The 22,913-nt window shown below is 36.5% G+C and overlaps 1 protein-coding gene across 3 annotated transcripts in view; it reads right to left on the bottom strand.

Annotated features, from left to right (window-relative positions):
- PPHLN1 (periphilin 1) overlaps positions 1 to 22,913 on the bottom strand; it is a 69,097-nt gene that overhangs the window by 12,795 nt on the left and 33,389 nt on the right. For all 3 annotated transcript variants that reach the window (XM_075704770.1, XM_075704788.1, XM_075704779.1), the window contains exons 8-9: positions 19,014 to 19,133; positions 16,550 to 16,690 (exon numbers count right to left, since the gene is read on the bottom strand). In XM_075704770.1, the coding sequence (XP_075560885.1) occupies positions 16,550 to 16,690; positions 19,014 to 19,133 (261 nt within the window). The remainder of the gene's footprint in view (positions 1 to 16,549; positions 16,691 to 19,013; positions 19,134 to 22,913) is intronic.

Genomic DNA, 22,913 nt, shown 5'->3' with positions numbered 1-22,913 from the left:
ACCAGCAGCATTATGAATTGTGGCCACTTCAGAGATGCAGCAAGTTCTGCCTCTAGCCAGCACTCCAATACGTAGACCTTCACTCTGGCAAATCAGACAGACAACTAAAGGTATGGGGGGGTTGATTCTTCAACTAAACACTTCATAAAATTTCAAATTACCCCCAACACCTTGACGATTTGAAGATATCCTCAAATAATTAGGAAGTCTGTTAATATCTGCAAAGATACTTACTTTGCCATATTAATCTTATCTTTAGAGATACAAAGGCTATTGTTTGAATAGCCTAAAATAATTCACTTTAGGGCAGACACCAAAACATATAATTTCAAGTCAAACAGCTAAATCTGGGGAAAGAGTAAGCTAATAAGGAGGTAATACAAAAGAAGATCTAAACTAGATAATGAAACTGGAAACCACAGAACTATATAGGAAAGTATTTATTGAATAAAATCTACTGTTACAATGTAAATAAACTTTTTTATGCTGTATCTCTAAGCAGAATAATAGCTGTTGCTGATGAAGTCTACTGATGCTGGATTGATACAGTGTGTTTTGGATAAGAACAGCATGGAAAGAGAGCAGTGAAGTCTCTTTTGATAAGCAGAACTAAACAGTTTACTGCCTAAGATAAAAATAGGTTGCTAAAGGTCAAACACTTTAATGGAATAGCCAAAAGAAACGGTACCATGCCATTTACCTTTTAACCTTAGTTCATACTAGATTACCATGTGCTCTCAAAGATACAGAATAGACAGGGGTTATTCGTACAAACATATCCTGAAAAATAAGGCATTCCTCACTTCATGCAGCCTTCCAGAACTTTTTTTTTTTTTTTAAAAAAACAAACCCAAAACAGTTCATGCTAGTAAAGAGCTGGCTGAACGACACTGTCTGGAAACAGAATTAAACGAGGAAAAAAAATTAATTATTTAGAACCGAGCAAGCCAAATTAAATAAAAAACACAATGAAAATGAATGACATTTTCTCATTTCATTTAGAAATTCCAGTGGGCTTTTTTTCCTTTTTTTTTTTTAAATCACATGAGGGTATAAACATTGCAGACTTTCCATTTGCAAATCAGCAGGTAAGATATTTTGTTATTTCAAGGATTAGTATCCACAAAGAATTGATTTACATGCTAAACAAAGGATTATTTCATTTATTTAATAGTACTGTGGACTGTGTAGAATGATAACAGGAACTGTTTCATTAAAAAAAGAAAAAGACGACAAAGTTGCCTTCTACAGGGTCAGTCAGTTGCTTACACTCTTAATGAAGAAATACGACTAACACTTTCCATTTGTTGGCTGCAATGCACCGAGACCAGATCTTAGAACTATTGCTTAGTTTTAATAGGACCCACTGACTCACTTAATCTTACCCCAATTCAGTATTAACCTCTCTTTCACTTGTTCGCCTCTTTTCTTTCTTCTCCTTAGTTCTGCATTGCTCAGCAAACTACACTGTGGACAAAGCCAAGTCATTCTTCCTGCTCCAATGACAATGCAGTTGGCCAACACATACATAATAAAGGAATCACTACTACCTCTGACTACCTTCACTTCTGCCACCACAATTTTATCCAAGTCTTCCCCGTTCCCCCAGCAAGTCTCCACTCAAGTTCTCATATAACCTAGCTCTCTGAAAAAACAGAAATTCATTGAAAAAATATTTCACATCAACTGAATTATCTAAGCATCTTTGTACTACCTTGTGGCATAAATGAATTTACATTTCATGCATTTCTACCAAATGCAAAAAACATAAAGAAAAGGTACATTTCATAACTAAATGGAAACATTATTTAAAGAACAGAAATAAACACTACTTACTGTTACATTATAGACATATGCACACATGTTCTTTCAGAGCTTTAATTTTACATATATAATACAGTAGCTTTAAGGAATACAGTAAAAAGCTATTTGCTTACATGTTACACGTACGTGCTGAGCAATTCATATTGAAATGACCTGCAAGCATACCAATGAAAGCTTGTACCCTTATATGTATAAAACCTTACCTGACATAAGACATTGAGTATTCAGACTCAGTTAACATGTACCTTGCCTCTTAAAATCTTAGTTGATCCACAACAGACAAAACCAAGCTCATCATTTTATCCCTAACAGACCTCTGCATATCTTAATATAACTCTTTAGCAATATGCACATATATTTTTCAAGAATACTTAGTCTTTCTGTACAGAAACACTTAGTCAAACAGCAACAGACTGAAGAGAAAGAAGTAAGACACGAGCCATGTTACTATAAAGGCACTAGACTTTCAAAAACAACCAGTATAGTTTTTAACAAAAGCGTTATAACGATCAAATCCTGCTTTTCCTAAAGGAGGAAGGATCATTTTTTATGATAAATGTCATGATTCGAAAAAGTGAACAAACCAGTCCATATGCAGACTAAAGAAAGAGGCTTGTGTTGCAAAGCAAAGGTTATGTTCTCGGAAGTCCTCAATGTATAGCACAGGTCTAAGACAAGCAAGGAGTTGCCCTACATTTTCATTGCACTGTCAGAAATACCTACATGCAAAAATTACATTTCTCCCATCAGCAAAAAATGTATTTGGATCAATATAAATTAACAAGGAGAGAATAATCTTTACAGTAGATGAGATATTTCTCTTCAGAATCACTGCTTCAGCTGCTTACTATGACATGAGTAACACCTACACAAATTAAAAGGCTCCAGAGCCAGCTCATTATAATGATGCATGTTTTTCTTGGTAGCAAAAAGCCCACCCTGCTTAAAATAGAAAAGAACACTCCTAAAACAGAGTTTCTTTGGTAACTTATCTGGGTCATGAGAGACCATATAATTACTTTAAACTCAGGATTTTTTTTGACCACCCCCCATTCCCCAAATACTGGCTGACAAATGATGTAGAAAATTCACACACCAAGAATGCATACTGTGTTTAAGTAATTTTTTAGAAGTCTGTCTTATCAAATCACATATAAATTTGCAATTTTAGATTAATCACATCTGGATTAGGTATGTTAATGACTCAATACTACAATCATTTAACTGTATATTTACTAGAGTACAGATTATAATTGTCACATTTGGAATGCAGATGTAATTCTCGATCCAAAAGGAATAAGAAGAATAACAAGACCAATAATTTTGTTGTATGTATAATGAAACATTTCACTGTGTTACTAAAAGCACAAATCACTTATACGTGGGCTCAAGAAACCAATAGCCCAAACCAAATCATGGGTGAGTCGGAGCTTTCCAGAGCTCAGAGCTAAACATTTAGGTATCCTGTTACTGGCAAAATCAAAGGCAAAAAAAGTATTAACTGACCTCAGTGAAACAGGAAACAATCTCAGAGTTTATCTTTGCTTCTGATTTAGCAGAAACATAGTTGCCAGGAAACATCCTACACAGCAATGTAAGAAGAAGGAAAACTGTACAGCAAGTTGCAGTTATGCCCAATAGTAAATCTGAGAAAAACTTAAAAAAAAAAAAAACCCAAACCACCAAAAAGTATTTAAAAATTAATCAGGGCATTTTTGAGTTATGGCTAGACCTACTCTTGGGTAAGCACATTAATAGTTTCATTAAAAACAATATTCATATTGTTTTTATCTTTATTTGATGAGAAATACAGTAAAGTGAACCAAACGGACAACAGAACAATCAGCAGTGACTGACATGTTTATCAAATTCTTCAGTAAGCAATTTCAGGTACTCGATGCAGGAACGCTGCATTTCCTGCCTCACAATTGTAGCTTCCTGCAGACACCTCGAGGGCATCCAGAGGGGAAGACACCAAGCTGGAAGCACCTGACTGCTCCCCACTTGTTTCTGGCACCAGAAATAGCAATGAGTTTTCTTGCATGATGTAGTGTCTCCACCCTCCAGCCAGGGAGAAACTCCACTGCATTTGCCCATAGGCTTCAGAGCTCCTGAGGAATTAATTCCCATCTCCACCCATGTTCCTCTTGTTCCCCATCTCTTTCTTTTCCCCACCGTCTTGGCTGCAGTTCCTGATCTTGGCACAAATCATCTTTTTTCAACTGCAGTTGAAAAAAGTTCCACCCTCGTTCATTGCTTCCCACACTCCCAATTCGCAACCCTACCTCTCCTGTCACCACAAATCCTTTCATCTCTACCAGATTTCTTCCACCCTGCAATTCAGAGGTCATCTCATCCCTCACCCAGACATAGTTCCACTCCACCTCTTCCTCAGAAACTCTTGCGTCCTTTTGCCCCCTGCCTTCTAGATCCTCTCCTGCATCCAGTCCTCCTGGCATCTTCCCTTTTGCATGGTCCACCTCTCTCCATAGCGAAGGAACTTTGACAGGAAGATTCCTAACTTGATATTCACATGCCTTCCTACACTAGTTTCTCTCAACGGTGTGAAAAAACCTGAACTTTTGTCGGGGCTGGAGAGGTGCACCAGTCGTTGCCAAGAGCTGGTGAAGGTACGGTCTCCATCCCCTTGCTGGGAGAGCTATGGGTGAGACTGCCCCACCAGTAGAAGTAATCTAATTACAGGTTTCGAGGATGCTGCATCCAGCTCACAGGTTCCCCCAAATGAACAGAGACATCTTTATCTTAAACCATAACAGTCTGATGTTTGTTGCAACTTTCATTTCAGTGGCAGGTAGCAGATGCATTCAAAAGGGCATTCTGCTTTACTTCACAGTGAGTTGTGCCTTGGCGTGTGAACATTTCTCTATAGTTGCACACTTCCAGTTCTTCATCACATTAGCTGACAGGCAATAAATATATAAACCATTCAGAAACTTCTTGATCCTCATTTTCCTAAAAGTGCGAATATTTTAATGAACTGTAAGAGGTTAGAGTTTTAATTTAAAGGGACCATTTAGTTCACAAAACTGAGCCATCTCTCTACCAAAAACACTGGTTATTGTGACTGTTCTTTTCTCTCAAGATATACTCAAGAACTTCAGGGGCTAGAGCAGCTGGGTACCAGCTTGGTTCATACCTAGATCAAAGTTCGGCTCCAACAAGCCAGCTAGAAGAAGCTGTTATAAGGGTGGCTACTGATGCACTAGTGTTCCCAAATGAGTAAATTCTCCAAAACATGTAGAACCAAGGCTACTGAAGTTAGAAGATGGTGAGGTATCCTAGAGGAAGAAGAGAATTCTGGTCACGGCAGCTTTAGATAGAAATATTTTAAAAAGTTTTACCTTTCCTATGACAAAAGGGAAACAGTTACTATACAAATGCCCAGACTACCAAAGACTATCGTTTTCTATAGATTTCTGCCTGATGATTAAATAACTTTGAGTGCCTAAGGCAGTGCTTTCAAGCTACTAAATGTACAGAGATGGTAGTGGCTTGACACACAACGCAGCGTGGGTACTCACTTGTGGCAGCAGGCACATTTAAAGAACCACGCTGTGAATAAGAGAACTGGTTAAATAAATACCTGCAAACTTTTCATTCTTTTTCCTGATCTGATGCATAGCCAGGCTGCACAAAGACTTCTGTGCCAGCGCAGAGGACAGTACAGCACAGGGATGTAATTTCTTAAAGTATGGTTGCCACCAAACTCTTCGTAATGTGCAGCTGAGGCCTGGAATGGTACAAGTTACTTTTTTGTTTCGTTTTTGAAAACAACCACAGCACTTGCTTAAGGGAACTTTCTGATCTCTAATGAGATGCAATCATATTATGATCTTTCTCCACTGAACTTGTAGTTTCTGCTACTGCCTATTTTCATAAAGCTTGTAGCAACTAATCATCTTGGTTTATGCCTAAATTGAATTTAGTTGAAACCTGACAATAGAGTCAAGAGATACACAGCACAGATACTCTGTAATTGCATAAGCTAGTTTCTCCAAGCAGCCAAGTTAAAAAAAAAAAAAAGCAATAAACTGGGAAAATTTCCAGTTGAAGATGATCACTGAAAAGCTTGTGTCAGCATACCCTAATCTATTCTGATTTTGTGTTTAAAAATGCTTATGTGGAGATTTTTTTATTTAGGTAGCACGTGACCAAAAAAGTTAATATATAAATTATCTGCTGCACTAAGGTGGTGAATTGCTTGTGGGGAGTAATTATGGTCAAGCAAGTACACACAGTATCCCTCTAAGTACAACATTTCATGTTGTAATGAAACTGAATATTTAAGCTATCTGGGGGGCAGGAGAGGGGGAAAGATTGCTAGCAGGCCAATTAAACCATGGAGAAACAGTATCAAACCCATGTATTAAAGATTATTAGTGCCATTCAGAGCAATACTGTATAAATAATGTATAAACAGTCCTTCTCAAGAAGCATGAGAAGCTAAAGAACCATGAACAACATGACCCAATTGATTTTGTCAGTATTCAACTTCTGTGATTTTATAAGTCAAGTTGACTCTAATCAGCCTTTCAAATTTAAAGTACCAAGCTAAAAACAGGCACACTATAACCTCTGTCCTGTGGGGAATCTTGGCCCTTGTTTTTCTGCCAGATTTTGTGAAGCATGCCATCAAAAGTTGTGATATCCATACTAGTGTATGTCCAGACAACCACTGAGGACTGAAAGACACAACATCAGTGCAAATAAGAGTCAAAACAGGAAAGTGATCCTTATGGGTCAGTGATGAATGATGATGTGCATTAGCCATTTATACCCAAAGATAAAAATATAATGTTTTTATAATCTTAACTTACAGAAGAAGCACATGCATAAGCAACTTATGCAACAAATTTTTTTCCCCCATATCATTTAGGAAACTAAGTTCCCAATTCTGATGCCTTTTGGAATTATCTTTCTAAAAATAAAAAAAACACATGAAAAAAACTAGAAGATTACCTTATATTTTAAAGGTCAGAGCAAATGAACACTTTCTATGCCAAGCTTTTAAGATACAAACCTATAAAAATACTATATGCACTCAAAATAATTTGAACAAAGAACATAGAACAGTCCTCTGTAAATTGCAGCTATTTTAAATAATTTGTTTGCTTTCCAAATGCCAAATTCCTGTTTCATCTCTAAGTCTTTCAGAAGATCAACGGTCAGACTGTATCGGAAATACTGATAGAGCTGATGTGAAATTAGTGCTGGGAAGGGGGGGCAGAATAGATGCCCCCCAGTAGTTCTTTGAGCTGGGGCCATTTCTGAGGCAATTTGAATTTCTGGATCTAATTATTAGGTATATGGGACTGATCCTATTCTCATTCTGTTTCAGTCCAGGAAGCAGCAGGTTCCACCAGCAGCAGTGCTGAAATATTGATCCAAAATTCAAGATGCCTTCTTCAAGAGACGCTAGGTTATAAAAAGAGAAAACACTAAAAAGCTGAAACTTGTACTTTGAAACTTAGTTGAAAGTTAAGCCTCAGTGCACTGAGCCAAGTAAGAGAAAATTTTATCTTCCAACCTTAAAACAGTTAAAAAATAAAATCAAACAACACTGCTAAAACCACCTCTCAAGTCCACCAATGACCTTCTGTTAAAGCAAACATAAGCTGGAGACAAAGCTGAAGAGGAGGCTCTCTCTATCTTCTAAATTAAAGTTATTAAAACCAACAACAACAAAACCCCGCCACCAACAACATCCCCCCCACCCCCAAAAACAATAACCCTCACCCCCACAGAAACTACTGCTTTACCAAGGCTCAGACTATTCACCATTTCTGCTTTTTGTCCTTCAGCTTTCTCAGGAGGCTCACCAGCGTCAGTTCTGCTTATCCTTCCAAGCATCTTAACTTCTGACAGTTTTTTCAGCAGGCAATTTCTCATAATTAGTTCCTAATTATATATCAAGGCCCACACATTTTTAGAGAGTTTCTTCTCTTCCTAACGCCTTTTCCAATCCTGTTTGCACTCATCATCTCTTGAAACAAATCTTTCTTCTTCCTAGTCTACTCAGTATTATAGTTTCCAAGTCTTCTTTCATCCTGTTGTTAAGTTCTTCTAGTTTCTCATGACAGAACAAGAAATTTTAAATCAAGCAATCACTGCTAGCTGTTGATTGAAAAAATACTATTTAATGCACAACTCCTTAGATTTTCACTTTATCGGCCCAAGAAGTGATCTCGTCTTTCAGATTTGAACAGCTGGGTGCTGAGTGAAACAGGTACAACCTTCTTTCACATTTTCTTTGGTTTTAATTAAGTTCAGCAATTTTATCATGTACGTAACTACTAACACTCTCTCATTTAAGTCTTCCAGAGATCTACCATGAAATTGTAACATCTGTAAATAATCCCCTGTAAGACTGTCTGCAAGCAAACAGTCCTATTTGAGATCTGGAATCCGCAGTCCTGCTTGGTCACATAAATGAAGCACCACTACATAAAAAACTATATCAACGACTAGATTTGTCAATGGGTCAGGTCCCCAGCACTCACCAAGTTCAAAATAATGTACTTAGCACAGGCCAAAACCTCTTACGTTAAAAAAAAAACATACGGCAAAATAAACTGTCACACACAAAATCTTCCACAGATAGATAATGACAGAAAACTAAAGGTGAATTCTATCTAATTTATTTGAGTCTCTCTCAGAATGAAAATACACTACTGTTACTGTATACACGCGTACATTTATGGTGTTAAGTTCTTTTAAAAGTATCGCTCTGTGAGTGTTGCATATTAAGTAACACTCACTTTTTTATCAGCTTTCCAATGAAAAAAGCTGCTGGCAAGAAGCTGAAATGTGGTAATATATTTCCTTATTAAACTATACCTTCAGGTGCTGAAGTAAAATGAGTGAGTTGCACTGATTTTGCATATGCAGCAGTTTGTAATTACGAACACTACAGTATATACCAAATAACCCATTAATGTCCATGGAAAGGGAAGAGAACACAGCTAAAAAAATGGATAGTGAAGGACTGCAACTTGTAAAGCATGGCGACCCGAACACAAGAAGAGGAAAGTAGCTGAATTTTTCACATCCTTTGAAAAGTATCCTGCTTTAAATCAATGTATTTGTAAGGAGAATCAATGATACTATGAGAATACTGACCAAAAGCTTTTATGTTCTCCATCTTGCAGCCCCAATAAATGTGAAAACGCAGACTTGTAACAAACAGCTTGGATTCAGAAAATTGAAAGATTGCAGCACAAAGAAAACTTAAGGCAAGTGTGAACTATAAAGATGCAAAGAAGCATAACAACTTAATTGATTCAATTTTGCAATGGTAAAAATTAATATTTATTCTAGGCCTCCTTAAAAGATAGTAGAAAAATCAGTAAGTGAGAATTAATATGGAAGAAAAAGGGCCTAAGAATGTGTAAAAAATAACAAATTACTTGCCTTGTATATAAGGAGGGTGGTACTGACACAAGCAAACTAATAAATCGCAAGAGGATGAAACAAGATCATAGGCAGATGGTATCATTAAGTAAAGGAATTGTCATCAATTTTTCTGAGAAGCCTAAGGCAAAATACCAAAACCTGAGACAAATGTTTTCTTGATTAGGAAAAAATAAATTAACACACTTAATTACATCTTACATTTAAATAAAATAAACATAAGCTCAGAGGATGCATGATACATACTATGCTACCACTCAAATTAGACTGATGATGATGAATTCATCATTAAGGCCTTGCTACTGTGTATTAAGTACACAAGGCTTAAAGGATGACAGAAAAGCTAGGAGGGAACCAAAATCTACAGCTTCCCCATCTTTTACTCTCATCTGGCCTGTTACTCTTGTCTGGTCTACTCCCATCAGAAACAAAGCATGTCTGACCTCATCCATAATCAGAAATAATCCTTTAATGTGTTCTCTAGCTACTGTTCCAGTTCCCTCAGCTTCACTTAACTTACCTACCTCTTAACTCATATTTTAATTAGGGGATTTTTTCTAACCTAGATAATTTTGCCTGAAATGAGCAATAGCACAAGCAGACCAACAAGCTAATCTAAGGAAACGGTAACCTGTTTCCCTGGCTCAGCTGAAGTCAAAAGAAAAGGTACATCCACGGCCAGCTTTGACAGCCTCCATTCCTTCCTGGATTCCCATTAGTCTAATTTATTCATTTCTGTATTTTACTACACCTGCTAAAACTTAAATGTTTAATCTAACATATCCAGAACTTAGGAAATTTTTCTGATATACTTACCACAGTTTCTCATTAGCTCATTCCTAGCCAAGATGTGGAAGCTACCTCATATTTACATCCTCTTCCACCTTTACACCGCTGAAGCACTTTGAAGCAAAACAAAACTAGCAATGAACATGAGACAGGGTGGGGAGGAAGGCATGAAGTATACTTCCATACATTAAATAAACTGTAACTGTTTTATCATGACAGAAATGCCTGTATGTTTTCTTTATGGTCTCATATTAAAACCAAAAGTTTACCTAAATCCTCGCAATGTAAAGTTTCACTTTGTGAGCTGTCAGTCTTCTCTCAGAGCAGGACCTCCAGAGAACAGAGTCCCATTAAAAAGTGTTAAATGCAGACAAAGACAATTCAGTTATTGTTATATAGATCTTACCAGAACAAGAGATCTGACAAAGAAGGAGAACAAGACACAGTTCTTCTGAAACTACACACACTACAACTGCTAAAACCTAACTGTTTTTCTTACTGAACTGCAACTTCTAGGCTAGAGATTAAGTAATTTACCTAAAAATGAAAAGCAGTTAGACAGCAGATCTGGAAACAGGATCTGGACAGCCTGTTGACCCAGCTGCACACCTGTTTTTTCTTCTTTCTATGCACCATATCTATGAAGTTTCAAATGCAAGCTGTAGAAAAAAAAAATCTGTGATTTGCAGCATCTTCCAGCAAGGTGGCTGTCCAATAAGGGTAACAGTTCATTAATACTACTGAGGGCTGTTAACAAGTAATATTAATTTAGGAGGTCAAGTAAACAGGCAATTAATCCAAATGTTTGAACACTTAAAAATATTATTCTGCTGAACGTTTAAAAATATTGTTGAACTGCGAGCATCCAGTCAGCCAGTAATTCCATTAAGAAAAAAAAGCATTCATGAATGCATTAATTCCTACGCTTCCCTCTTAGATGCCAGAGCTCCGTGCTAATAGACAAATTGAGGTCTGAGTGTCAAATCTCATTCAGAAACTTAGAGGTTTGATTTTTTGCCAAAATCAAGGAAGGAACTTGGCTCATTTGGCAAAATTTGTCTTCAGAAAATAATAGATTTTCAGAGGTAACCCATGTCACTTCAACTCGCATACACAACATTTAAGAAACTGGACACATAATAATGGACTAATTAATACAGTGTTGCAGACTTGATGTCTAGACAAGATAAGACATTTCAAGAATCCCTGCTACTCATGCTCTTAAAGGAACAACAAAGAGATAGCCTTTTGTGTAACACTGACGCTGAATTGCTCCAACTGTGAATTTAACACCAGGGACATATTTGTCATCACTTCTGAAAAAAACCCACACTTCAGCACTATTTGCTAAAAGCATATGCTGATCCTTAACTATATAGAAACAGAAACTAAACAAATCCAAAACAATAATGTATATTGCATGTTATTAAATGCAAAAGTATAAAAAAGTACATGAAATTGTTACATCAGCAACCTATGAATATTCATTGACCTTGATGTGCTAATGCAAAATTCTCTGCTACGACCCTATTCTCAAGTACCCAGACCAATTTTTTTAAATACCTATTTAATGGACTTCTACTCCACCGTGTTCAGACAACATATAACACCACTAAATTTCAAAATTATAATTGTGGAGGAAAGAGAGAAAGGCATGTTCAAAGGCATAAGGAAACACTTAGCTCCAAAAAAAAGGAAAAAAAACACCACCAAACCCAACCAGAAAGCTAATTGCCTCACTGGTTTTGCTTTTAAAAAATCTCCAAAGTTTCTGATTGCTTGCAAATAGAACATCAAAAGCCACATCACGGATCTAGATCCTACTTCACAGAACATATTAAAACATAAGACACACATTAATGCTACAGAATTTTCAGTCAGCGCAAAGAGGTACAAAGATGGAAAAGAAGATGCACCAAGATGGAAGGGATCAGTTTTCCCAGTACCTGCCATGCAGAAGTGCCAGGAAAGATCCTGTTCTACCAACCATGAAGTGGCAGAGCCAGCGGGTCCTGGGAACTCAAGCCTTCCCTGACAGCAGCTGAGCCCACTCCAGGTGGAGCAGGTCCCTCACCTCCCCAGGTGAGGCCGGTCAAAAGCAGGGGGCCCAGCAAGGAGCTGGGACTCTGCAGTTGAAGGATGGGGACAGGAAACTGCCAAGAGGAGCAGGGAACAGAAACCTTGTCCTTGGTGGAAAGCAAGCATGTTCTGGAGAACAGCATGCAGGACTGATGGCAGCTGAGCTCAGAGAGCAGTGGAACACTGAAATAGGCTGTCCAGAGAAACAGCAGAGTCTCCCTCACTGGAAATATTCAAGACCCAACTTGACAGAGCCCTGAATAACCTGATCTAAGGCCCTGTTTCAAGAGGACACTGGCCCAGGTGAGGTCCCATCCAACCTGGACGTTCCTATGACACTGTCACTATGCTTGTCATTTCAAAGATGAGACCAGAGACTTCCAGGACCTGTGGTCCCGGTTCAGCAATATTCTCAAGTGCCTGTACATCTTCAACCATGTTCTTCCTTCCCAAGTAACATTGGCAGACTTCAAACCAAACATACGCTTTGGAGTTTTTCTAGTTTGGAGTCACACAGATAATTCTTGGCTTTGTTCAAACAATGTCCAGATTCTTCTGAGCCTTTATCCACGAGCATAACTTCTATTCTCCTCTCTTTATGTCAGCTTCAGTTAATATTTGGAAAGCAACTGCAAACTCTTAAAAGATAGTCACTATATTGCAAACAGCAACTAGCACTTGTTTGACAGTTTTTGCCCTGTCATAGTCAGCACACAAAGAACTTTATTTTTCTTCAAATTACATGATTTTACATGAATGCTTGCAGTAAGTCCCCCATCAAACAAATAATATACAAATATTTTGTTGATGAGCCAGAGTGACCATTTACAACCATCTTCCATTTAAAATTCTGAATTTGGCAACTGTGTTATTGTAACTTAGAGGAAAGGTAGAGGGAACTTTACAAAAGAGTGATATGAGCAATACATAAGATACAGAGATGGACTTATTTAAACAGAACATATGTATGAATATTTCATTCAACTGCTTAAAAGATTTTTTTGTTGTTTTTTTTTTTTTTCTTAAAGAGAAATAACAGACTATATCACAAGTTGCCACCCCCCCTCTCCTGCCCAGGGCATCAGGCTGCCTGTTTCTCTGCTGTACAGAAATGAATTTGCTCATTGCGACACACTGTACATGTTCTGTCAGCACAGTTCTTTGCCTCTGGGTTTACCTGAAATAGTACCATACTATGAAGTACATATTTGGAAAATTTTGCTCTTTTTCCTGGTTGGAGCTTTGGAGACAAATGGATATGGAGAGGACAAAGCAAATAGGGCTTTATCAGGAATTTGGAACAGCAAGAATATCTGGGAATCAGGATGAGAATAAATATGACTGAAAAGTGAACATCACTACATCTGGTGCTCCAAGAGAAACCTGGAAAACTTGAGAGACAGAAGCAGAAGAGGTCTGATGGGTCAAGACTTCTAATCAAGCCTCACTTTCTCAAACACTAGCTGGACCCTCACCAATTCTCAGACACATACCCAGTGGCACAAGAAGTTATTTCTACCCTGTCTATTTTTTTTTTTTTTTAAATACTTCAATTTTAATACTTCAATATACTTCAATATTTCACAGCTGTCCCGTGAAGACTGAAAACCAGTCTTTCAGGAATCTTGCTTTGCAGAAGGATTACAGCTTCACCATTGTTGCAGCATAACTCTTTGCCATAAGTATTTTATTTTAGTAATGCTTCCACAAAATTACATCTCAGAAATAATGCATTAAAACTAGGTATTCAGAAACTATTTTAAACACCTGAAGTGGAAAAAAAGTCTGCAGAAGAAAAACTTTTCTGCTGTTATTTGAGTCTTCAAGACATAATCAGAAAGAAATTGTATAAAAGCTTTCCTATAAATGTATTCTGTACTTCATTATCAAGTCAGTCTTCCTATTCCTAAAGTGTATTATATCCTACAGTTCACTTTTAAGATTTAAATGTTACATCTACATAAACAATACAGCATGACTAGTGATAGTATTAAATTTGCATGTTAAGGACTAATTTTACTGTGCAAAACCCAGAAATATACTTTCAGTTAAACAGTAGTAAAACCAGTATAAATTAAGAAGTTCATCCAAAGAACCTTTCACCACAGGACTGCAAATTTAGTTTCCGTTCCACTCTTTGCTCCCTCTCTCATTCCTTGTCAAAGGCAGAGAACTCAAGCCACACAGAATTAAACCAAATTTACTGTTAGATGCTGACAACTCGAAGTCAATGGAATAGTGTACAAATGTCTACAGAGAGACTGCTTCCATATACAGTAGGAAGATTCACAGTATTACACAAATATGAAAATCATCAGGACTATCATAACAATAAATTTTCTGGATTTTTTTTTTTTTTATTGCTGAAGCAGGAGTTACTTTTAAACATTTATCTGAAAAACACATAGGTCATTTTACAATCTTAAGTTGAAATGATTAAATACATATCTTGTCTAGCTCAACAAATTCACAGTACCTGATTTTATAAAAAAAAATACAAATCTTGTTCAGCTGAATAAAATGTACTGAAGATGCTTCCAATATCATTCTAAATTTTAATTCTGCAGAAGCTGAGAGCTTCAATATTTAAATAAACAACAGGAGAAACTGGTTCTATGAAATCCAAATCTTTTTAAGTTATTCCTCAGGCTTCTCTGAGCTAAGTTCCCAAAAGTATTCTGTTTTACAGAACATAATCCAGATTTCCTTAGAGATAAGTGCAAACTCTTCCAAACATAATGTTAGATCATACTGAAAACAACATTTGTTTTTTATGCCCAAATTTTCATCTGTCTTCACTATAAGCCTGTCCTTAGGACAGAGGGGTAGATCTTTATGGGAAAGAAACCAATCACAGATTCACCAGCATCAGGCTAAATAATCACAATTGCTATTTTTAAAAAAATCTGCTCCTAGTCTTTTTTTTTTTTTTTTCCCCCCAGTTTGTCATTTTTAAATAGTCAGAAGTTTATGCATTCGATAGTAGCTTATTTAGGCCATGTACGACCTGGTGATCAGACACACAGGGATAAACAAACCGTATCATGACCCTCATAGTTACAACATGCTCTGGTTAACTCCATCCCAGCCAGGCCCAGCACACATGCAAAGCCATGCTCACTAGGAACATGGTTATGCAAAGTCAACATTTAAAAAAAAAAACCCAAAACCCAAACCAACCAGAAAAAGAAACAAGAACAATTGAAAAGAAAGTTGTTTTTCAAGTGTCAAGAAAAAGGGAATAACAGTGTTGCAGTACAGGAAATGGGCCCACAGGCAACAGAACAAAGGCCGCTAGAATTAAGATGGAAAATGAAGACCTAGCATAAGCTTATCTTGAACAAGACCAGAGACCTATTTTCTTGAACATGTTATTATGAGGCAATCATGAGAAGGAAAAGTGATCTATATTTCCCTTCCACACATCCCAGGCATACACTGAAAACACTGTAAATCAGAGCAAGTTTGATGAAAAGTCATCTCTCTCTCCCGCCCACATTATAAACTTTAAATGCAATTTCCAGAGTTGGGCCTAGTTGCATTTACGTCAGAAAGATCAAGTCAGAAAAATCTCCAAACTCCCCATTTAAAGTAACAAAAATATGGAAATAAAACTCTTTGATTGTTTATGACAAATGAAATTGAAGGTTATTGCAGATAATTTCCTTACTGCGAGGTAACATGATCTTAAAGACTAACACATGAATAAACTTCCATGGAACCTCCTCAAAAATTCAATGTTACAAGAGGAGTAATAGAAATCTTGTTTTGTATTAAATCAATCCCCCAGTACTCAACACAAAAGAGAAAAGAATACAAATTTTGAACACAATATCGCTCCCTCATCCAAATATAAAACACTGTAGTCAAAGCAAAACTTAAAGGCTCCTCATCTTCAGAGAATGACAAAGGCACCGAGATTCAAAGCTGATTTTAAAAAAAGACAAACACAAAAACCCAACAAAACAAAAACCTGGCAAAAAACTACAACACAACAACAACAACAAAACCCAACAGGAAGCTTCTACTATTCAATACTAAACTGTACATATTTAGGGAAATTACAGTGTAAAAGTAATTTTTGATAATTTGATCTCACACAAAGCCTTACTTTTTATTTACATTTGAAATTATCTGTATTGTATTTGATTTTAAAATAACTATTCAAAGAAGCAGTCGTTTTCTTGGCTTGCAAAACAGCAGGTGTTGCATGCAAGTTACAGAAACTACCACTAATTCCCATGTGCAGATAAATGCCATGCTTCTTCAGAATTAAATAGATGGAGATGTTATCATATCATCTCAAGAAATCAGATTACATTCATATTACACTCCAAGAATGAGGCAAAAATAAATCAACGTATTTCTAGCAGATCAAACCATTACACAGGTACCGTATCAGTGACAAAATGCCAGGAGGACTCACCTGTTCAATCTCCTTTGTCTTAGTTGCAATGGCTTTTGAGCGGCCAAGAAGCTGGCCATCCTCATATAATTCCGTACTATCCGTTATATTTGTTTCTGTTTCCTCTGTTTGTTCGGCGTATAATGGAGCTGAAGATCCAGCCTTAAAAAACCAAAAAATTCAGCGTTTTGAGAACAATATAAAAACCTCAAAGTGTGAGAGAAAAATAAAAACCCAAATACAGTCATTCAGTTAGGTATGAGTTTGCTTATCAAGGCTGTTAATGAAGTATTATTGCTACAATCTAACAGATAGAGAAATATGGATTTTAAACATGTAGAAAACATGACAACATAAAAACCCTGTGACTCAGTAAGACAATGATGTCAGGTAACATTTACCTGCCCTTCCGCTAGGAAGGAACTTTATGTGATACTTGTAACACAAGCTAGCAAGAAAAATCCACAATGAAAGCGGGATTAGTTTTCTGGGAAAGGATAAAAGTAACAAAGTCCAAGGTAAACAGCCATTGACAAAATCAAAATGCTGTCAGAAAGAACTCTTGCAGCATTCAGGATTAATATTAAAGGAACAGAGATACCTACAATACAGCAAAACCTAACATGAGCTTAGAGGATTCCTGATATGAGAAATCTTCCTGAAGTACCAAAATTGTATAAGCTTCCCTCTAAAACAGAAATTAAGACAGTATCCCTGCTCCAAAGAAAACAGACTCCCACTCCGAGGAGTTTATATAGAAGATGTAAAAAGAGAAGAAATTACTACAACATATTTGTAGCCAATATTATAGAACAGATTTGTAAAATGTAGTGATTTTTTTTAAATAAGATTTAAGAATTGAAGATGATGCATAAAAATATTTTCTACTATCAAAAATAAAGAGGTGTAGAATCTTAAGACGTATCAGGTATGAGAAGTATCCTTTCTTCTAGGACTCAGAATGAGATGCCTCACCTCCTTCATTAACATTCCTGCAGCACACTTTCTTAGTCAATAAATCATCTCAGACTCTGCCATAGTCAACTGCAATTGTTTCATTTTGAGTCTGTCTTCATTTTGAATCTTTTTGCCACTGCAATTTTCTCTGAGGTACAGAGAAAGCTTTAAACAACTCTTCTCCATATGGCCCACTTGCATTACCTTTCCTTCATCAAGAACAGGAGTGACACTTCTCTTCACTGTTACTCTCCTCAACCTCTCAGAAATGTCCATACATATGTTCTCCTCCATATGGTATTCATGCTTGGATCAGTTTGCTGCTTCTTTTTCCTCACTCTAACCCTGTCCTCCCCCCTCCCTTTTTTTTTAAATTTCTTTTTCCTGGAGGGAAACGAACAGTTTATTCATCTAACTGGATCCTCCTGTCCAGTATCAAGAAGCTGTTGATGCACTCAACCGTTACATCAAGGACAGGACTTTAAAAGTTCAAATAAATACAGATCCAGTGAGTTTATTTCTCTAATCTAGCCCTTAGGATCCACAAGTGTGAAATACAAGGAGGAAATATGATGCTTCCCAAGATGCTTTTATTTTCCCTCAAATTATTTACAAACAAATATAAAATACAAACCCATTAATCATAAAGTTTAAGACACTTGACTTTGTAAAGTAGGCACTATTCTGTTTTTGTAAGAGTGCCTCTAAAGTTGAAGCAAAGTGATAGTTGAAGATGAAATGATCACAGAATTAAAACATACTATTTTACAAAAAGACAATGTGTGACATTTGGTTTGTTTTAAATGACAAATACATCTTCCACTAACGTAGCAGAATCCAAAAAAGACATCCTATCCAAGAGCAGCATAACAAAACAAAGACTGGAAAGGGCTATAATCACACTTCAGTATAGCAAGGGATAGAAGACAAGGAGGGGCAAGAACAGATGAGTATAGACTGTCCATTAATTAATGTTGATTATTAATGAAATAAAGCTTCTGGGGGAAAAATACCTACCCACTGCAGTACCAAGGCAAAAGCTGAATTTTTAATATAGAGGACGACTGCTTTCTGAAAAGGAATATATGACATGGCAGACTGACTTGGCATGGAACTGAACTCAATAAACCAGTTTCTCTTCTAGTCTTATGTTTTACATGTACACTCGTATTTTGACTCAGAAGTCCCTTGCTAATTTTAATGAGTTCAGTAGACATACATACTTACACTAGTGCAAGAGTTCCTTGGAGAATCCCTGGGAGAGCTAGAGCTTTATTTTGTCAGTTGTAGCTCAACATGAATTCAAATTATACTAACAAAACCTACTCTGGTTTTGTGTATTTTTTAAAATAAATCAATCAATCAATCACAAGGCTTTAGGCTCCCTCTTGCTCCCTTTCAACAAACATTTAATAGCATAAGCAGAGGAATTCAGGGGTAAGTTACAAAGTGTGCCTTTCAGGAGAGTACAGAAAAACAAGAGTCTATTGTTGTAACACTTTAAAATCGATTAATACTCCTGTCTTACATCATACTCTGTTATTTCAGGTAAATTGCTTTCATCGGCTTTCTCTGATTTTTCAGCTGCCCACTTGCTTGCAGCTTCTGCAAGTTCCTTTTCCGATAGTCTGTTGCTCTTATCCAAGGCCTGTACAAAAACATTATAGTCAAGGTTTAACATGAAATATATTTACACATGGCAAAACATCTTCAAAACTAAAATAAGCAGTTATTCAGATCCAAAAACATTTTAAAATAGGAAATAAGGAAGCTGAAGCTATTTCATTTCCTGAGTGATTTCTTTAAAAAGAAAAGTGGGTGGGGAGAGAGCAGAGAAAAAAAAAAAAAGAGAGAGGAGAAAAAAGATAAATCAATTAAGTTCAGTAAATTGTTAAAAAAAAGCATCATAATTTCAGAATCAGTTTTATTAAATTCACGGGACAGAGATAACAGAAAAATTATTTGAGACCAGTTGAGTTGAAAGAGACATGGATCAAATGGGCACTAAGAAGTGAGATACAACTGTGGAGTGATCTAATAATTCAATGTGATTTTCAGGCACACAAGGTTGTAACAAATTTAAACTAAACTATTAAATACTGTGTAGGGTATAAAACCTAAGCTAATTAGGGACAAAAAGTATTTTATATGTACTTTAAAATATCAGAGCTGCTTCCATTAAAATTCATTATTTTTTATTTGGGGGGAACGTTGATCATTTATAAGAGTCATTCATGGCTTTATGGCCTTTTAATCTACTGTTTTAGAAGGAAATACTTATATAAATAATATTTAAAAATTCCCTTCTCTCTAAGAATACGATTTGGCTTTTACTAACAGAGCAACAAACAGAAAATGATGAATACCCACTTACCAAAACCATTTTAGGAATAGCTAGCTTTATAAATCTTGTTACCACTATGTGGGTATTTCATTGAATCAACTGTATGTATAGAAGCATCCATCCAAGAATCTATACAACTCTAGTATTAAAAACTGCAACACTAAGGTGGGTATCTAAAAAAGATACAAAAATCCTATTGCCTGAAAAAGGTTGTCACAATTTCTACCCAAAGCCTGGTCCATCTTAGCAAACAGATGGCCAAAAAAAAAAAAAAAAAAATCAAACAAAAAACCCAACACACCCCCCTCCATCATTAGTTCATTCCAAACTACATAAATGGCCAGAGGGAGCAAATACTGTGTCCTATAATAAGACTGCTTCATCTTCAGACCTTTTGTGCTTACCTCAAATAAAATATTACCCAAACATCTCTTTGTGCTGTAGTATGGCATAAGTATACAATTCACAGAATCCTTCCAGGATCCTGTGTCATAAAGACACTACCTTTATCTGAATCCAGAAGAGATGTGCAACACAATGTTCAAATAGGAATCCCTCTTTTCTATAATTGTAAATTACAGAATTATAACCAAAGTCAGGAGGTGACAAAGTTCAGTATGCAGGGGTATGAAAAGGGTTCTTATAAGAAAGGGGTAATATAATTCATAGAATAATTAGCCCAGCTCACCTTTCGAAACTACACAATAATTCTTACACTAGTCTCACTACAAACTATCTGCTGCCAAGTTTTTTCCCCCATGTTCTTATTCCCCACAGTAAGCCTGACTTTTCCCTAGCGGCCAAAAAATCTTGTACTGTGGTACTATTATGAATCTCTCCCTTTCCTCAAATGTAGCTCTGGCCAATACTAACAAAAGAAAAGACCGGTACCTCTGTCACCAACAGTCAGCTTTGCATGAAATTAAGATAAATAAAATCTCACATGACTTAAAATATTTCCGCAAGCCATAAACAGAAACTAGCCACTCTACTGTCTACTGCAATATAGTAAAAAGAATCTGTTTAATTTAACCTCACTAAATTTAATTGTATAGGTCGCATGTCAATAAATATGTATTAAAAAATCCTGAGTGCATTTTATGTAATAAAGTAATGGTATTTCCACAGATACACTACAACTGAAGAACAGAAACATTTACTTAGGCTGCAAACTTGCAAGAAATGAACCACCTAGTATGTCTCATAAAAACCAACCAAACTTCCCCCCCTGCCTCAAAACAGAGGTGTCTTTTTTTTCTTTTTTTACCTTATGCATAACATAAGAACAGCAAAAACCTGTCAGTTCTCTGCTATCTTTGCTGGGAAGCTTTCCCTGTCTCACACATGTGCCTTTTGCTCTAATTATGTTGGATACAGCCTCCAAGGCTTGCAGTCCAGACAGCTATTAAAGAGAAACACAAAAGATTTCATGCCATAGTCAATTAAACAGGTGGTTAGTATCAGATAACACCAACATGTATTAATTCACATGCATGAATATGTAAAAAATTAGTTATAAGACAGAGAAGAATACCTTTTCAGATTTGCATATAGTTACTACAGTGAAAAGAGATATTGCTGCGGAAGCATATACCTTTGTAAGTATTTCAAAGCTAAATTATAAGTTAGAGCATTGAAAATTTTCTCCTTTAATCTATAAAATAAAGTATATAACTCATTTCTCAAGTCTAAGTAGATTGTAAGACCCTGGCCCTAAAGACATTCATCATGTTTTGCCAAGACTTTTTCTGTCAATATTCCTATGTCAGTGAAGCGCTTATATCACTTAACTGGTCAGTGTAATCCAGCCACCACCCCAAGAGGCTCCACTGACACAAGACAGGACATTACAAGCAGATTTTGGGACTTCAAGAGAAAAGCAATAAAAGGTCACTGAAGTACTTCCATTTCTGCAGCTGATGCATACCCAATAAATATTTGTTTTGTCTGGGGAAATGATTTCCATCAAACAGAAAGTTTAATTTTGTGTAGCTTAACATCAAGCGGATATCCACTGCCAGCAGATATATGCAAACTGCTGGCAAAAAAACTAATACAGCATAGATCAGACCTGACTGAAGAAGAAAGCAAAACACTGAAAGAATACTTTATAGTTCAAGCTCACGCTGCATATTAGTACAAGAGCAAGAGATTTTGCAATGCCTCCTTGTTCTCAAAGGTTTATATTAAGCAAGGATTTAGTATTAAGCTGTAGTATGCTGAGTCTGTAAGCAAAATAGGTGAACTAATTATAAAGTTTATTTTATAATCCAAGTCAGTGTAACTTGTGTGTAACAGCTTTTATCTTACTTATTTATATCGCTTGCCTCCCCCCTTAAGGACATTGGCAATTAGCTAATGCCTAGCACAGCGGTTCTAAAAGAGCTGCATAAGGGATAAGTACTTAGAATGACATAGCACAACCAAAGCCTGATTTTTTCCCCACCCAATTATTTCCTTCAGTCTCACCTTCTCACAACAAAAAGTACCTTTCTTCCAATTTTTTTTTTTGTTTAAGCATTCCACGGCTTTTATTAAAAAGACCTCAAGAACCAGGCTAGTACACCTTGATACTTTGGGCAAACACTACTTTTTAATAAGTCCTTATTCACTTAGAACAATATGATGCATTGTTTATTTCTCGTTAAAGTATTTCTCAACAATTTAGAGAAAATACTCCTGTGGAAGTGTTCATTTTAACCTCAAATATAATTTACAGGCAAGCAGTCTGTGAAGTGAAAATGTTTTTGCTGCCACAGGACAGCCAGAACAATATTGAATGCTGATTGTTCGTTAGTGTTCATTAGCCTGTCTGTTTAACTAATTAGCGAGATTATCTAGCTGGTGCTCAGCCCACAAGATTTTTTTGATGGGAAATTAAGCAGCACCATTTAGAACATAAAACGGCATTTACCAAACTATCTTGCAATGTGGCTCCCTTCCCAAGTAAATGCTATCATTCTTGCCACATCCTCGAGCAGCCCTGCTTCCAAGCCAACTCTGCTATTCACGTTATCTTCCCAGTCAGTCAGACACTTCACCACACTGTTTCCAAATCCAGTCACAGCTTAGGAATCATTGAAG

This window comes from Pelecanus crispus, chromosome 1 (genome assembly GCF_030463565.1).
Source record: "Pelecanus crispus isolate bPelCri1 chromosome 1, bPelCri1.pri, whole genome shotgun sequence".
Taxonomy (NCBI): domain Eukaryota; kingdom Metazoa; phylum Chordata; class Aves; order Pelecaniformes; family Pelecanidae; genus Pelecanus; species Pelecanus crispus.
This window is presented reverse-complemented; position numbering and strand designations above follow the sequence as displayed.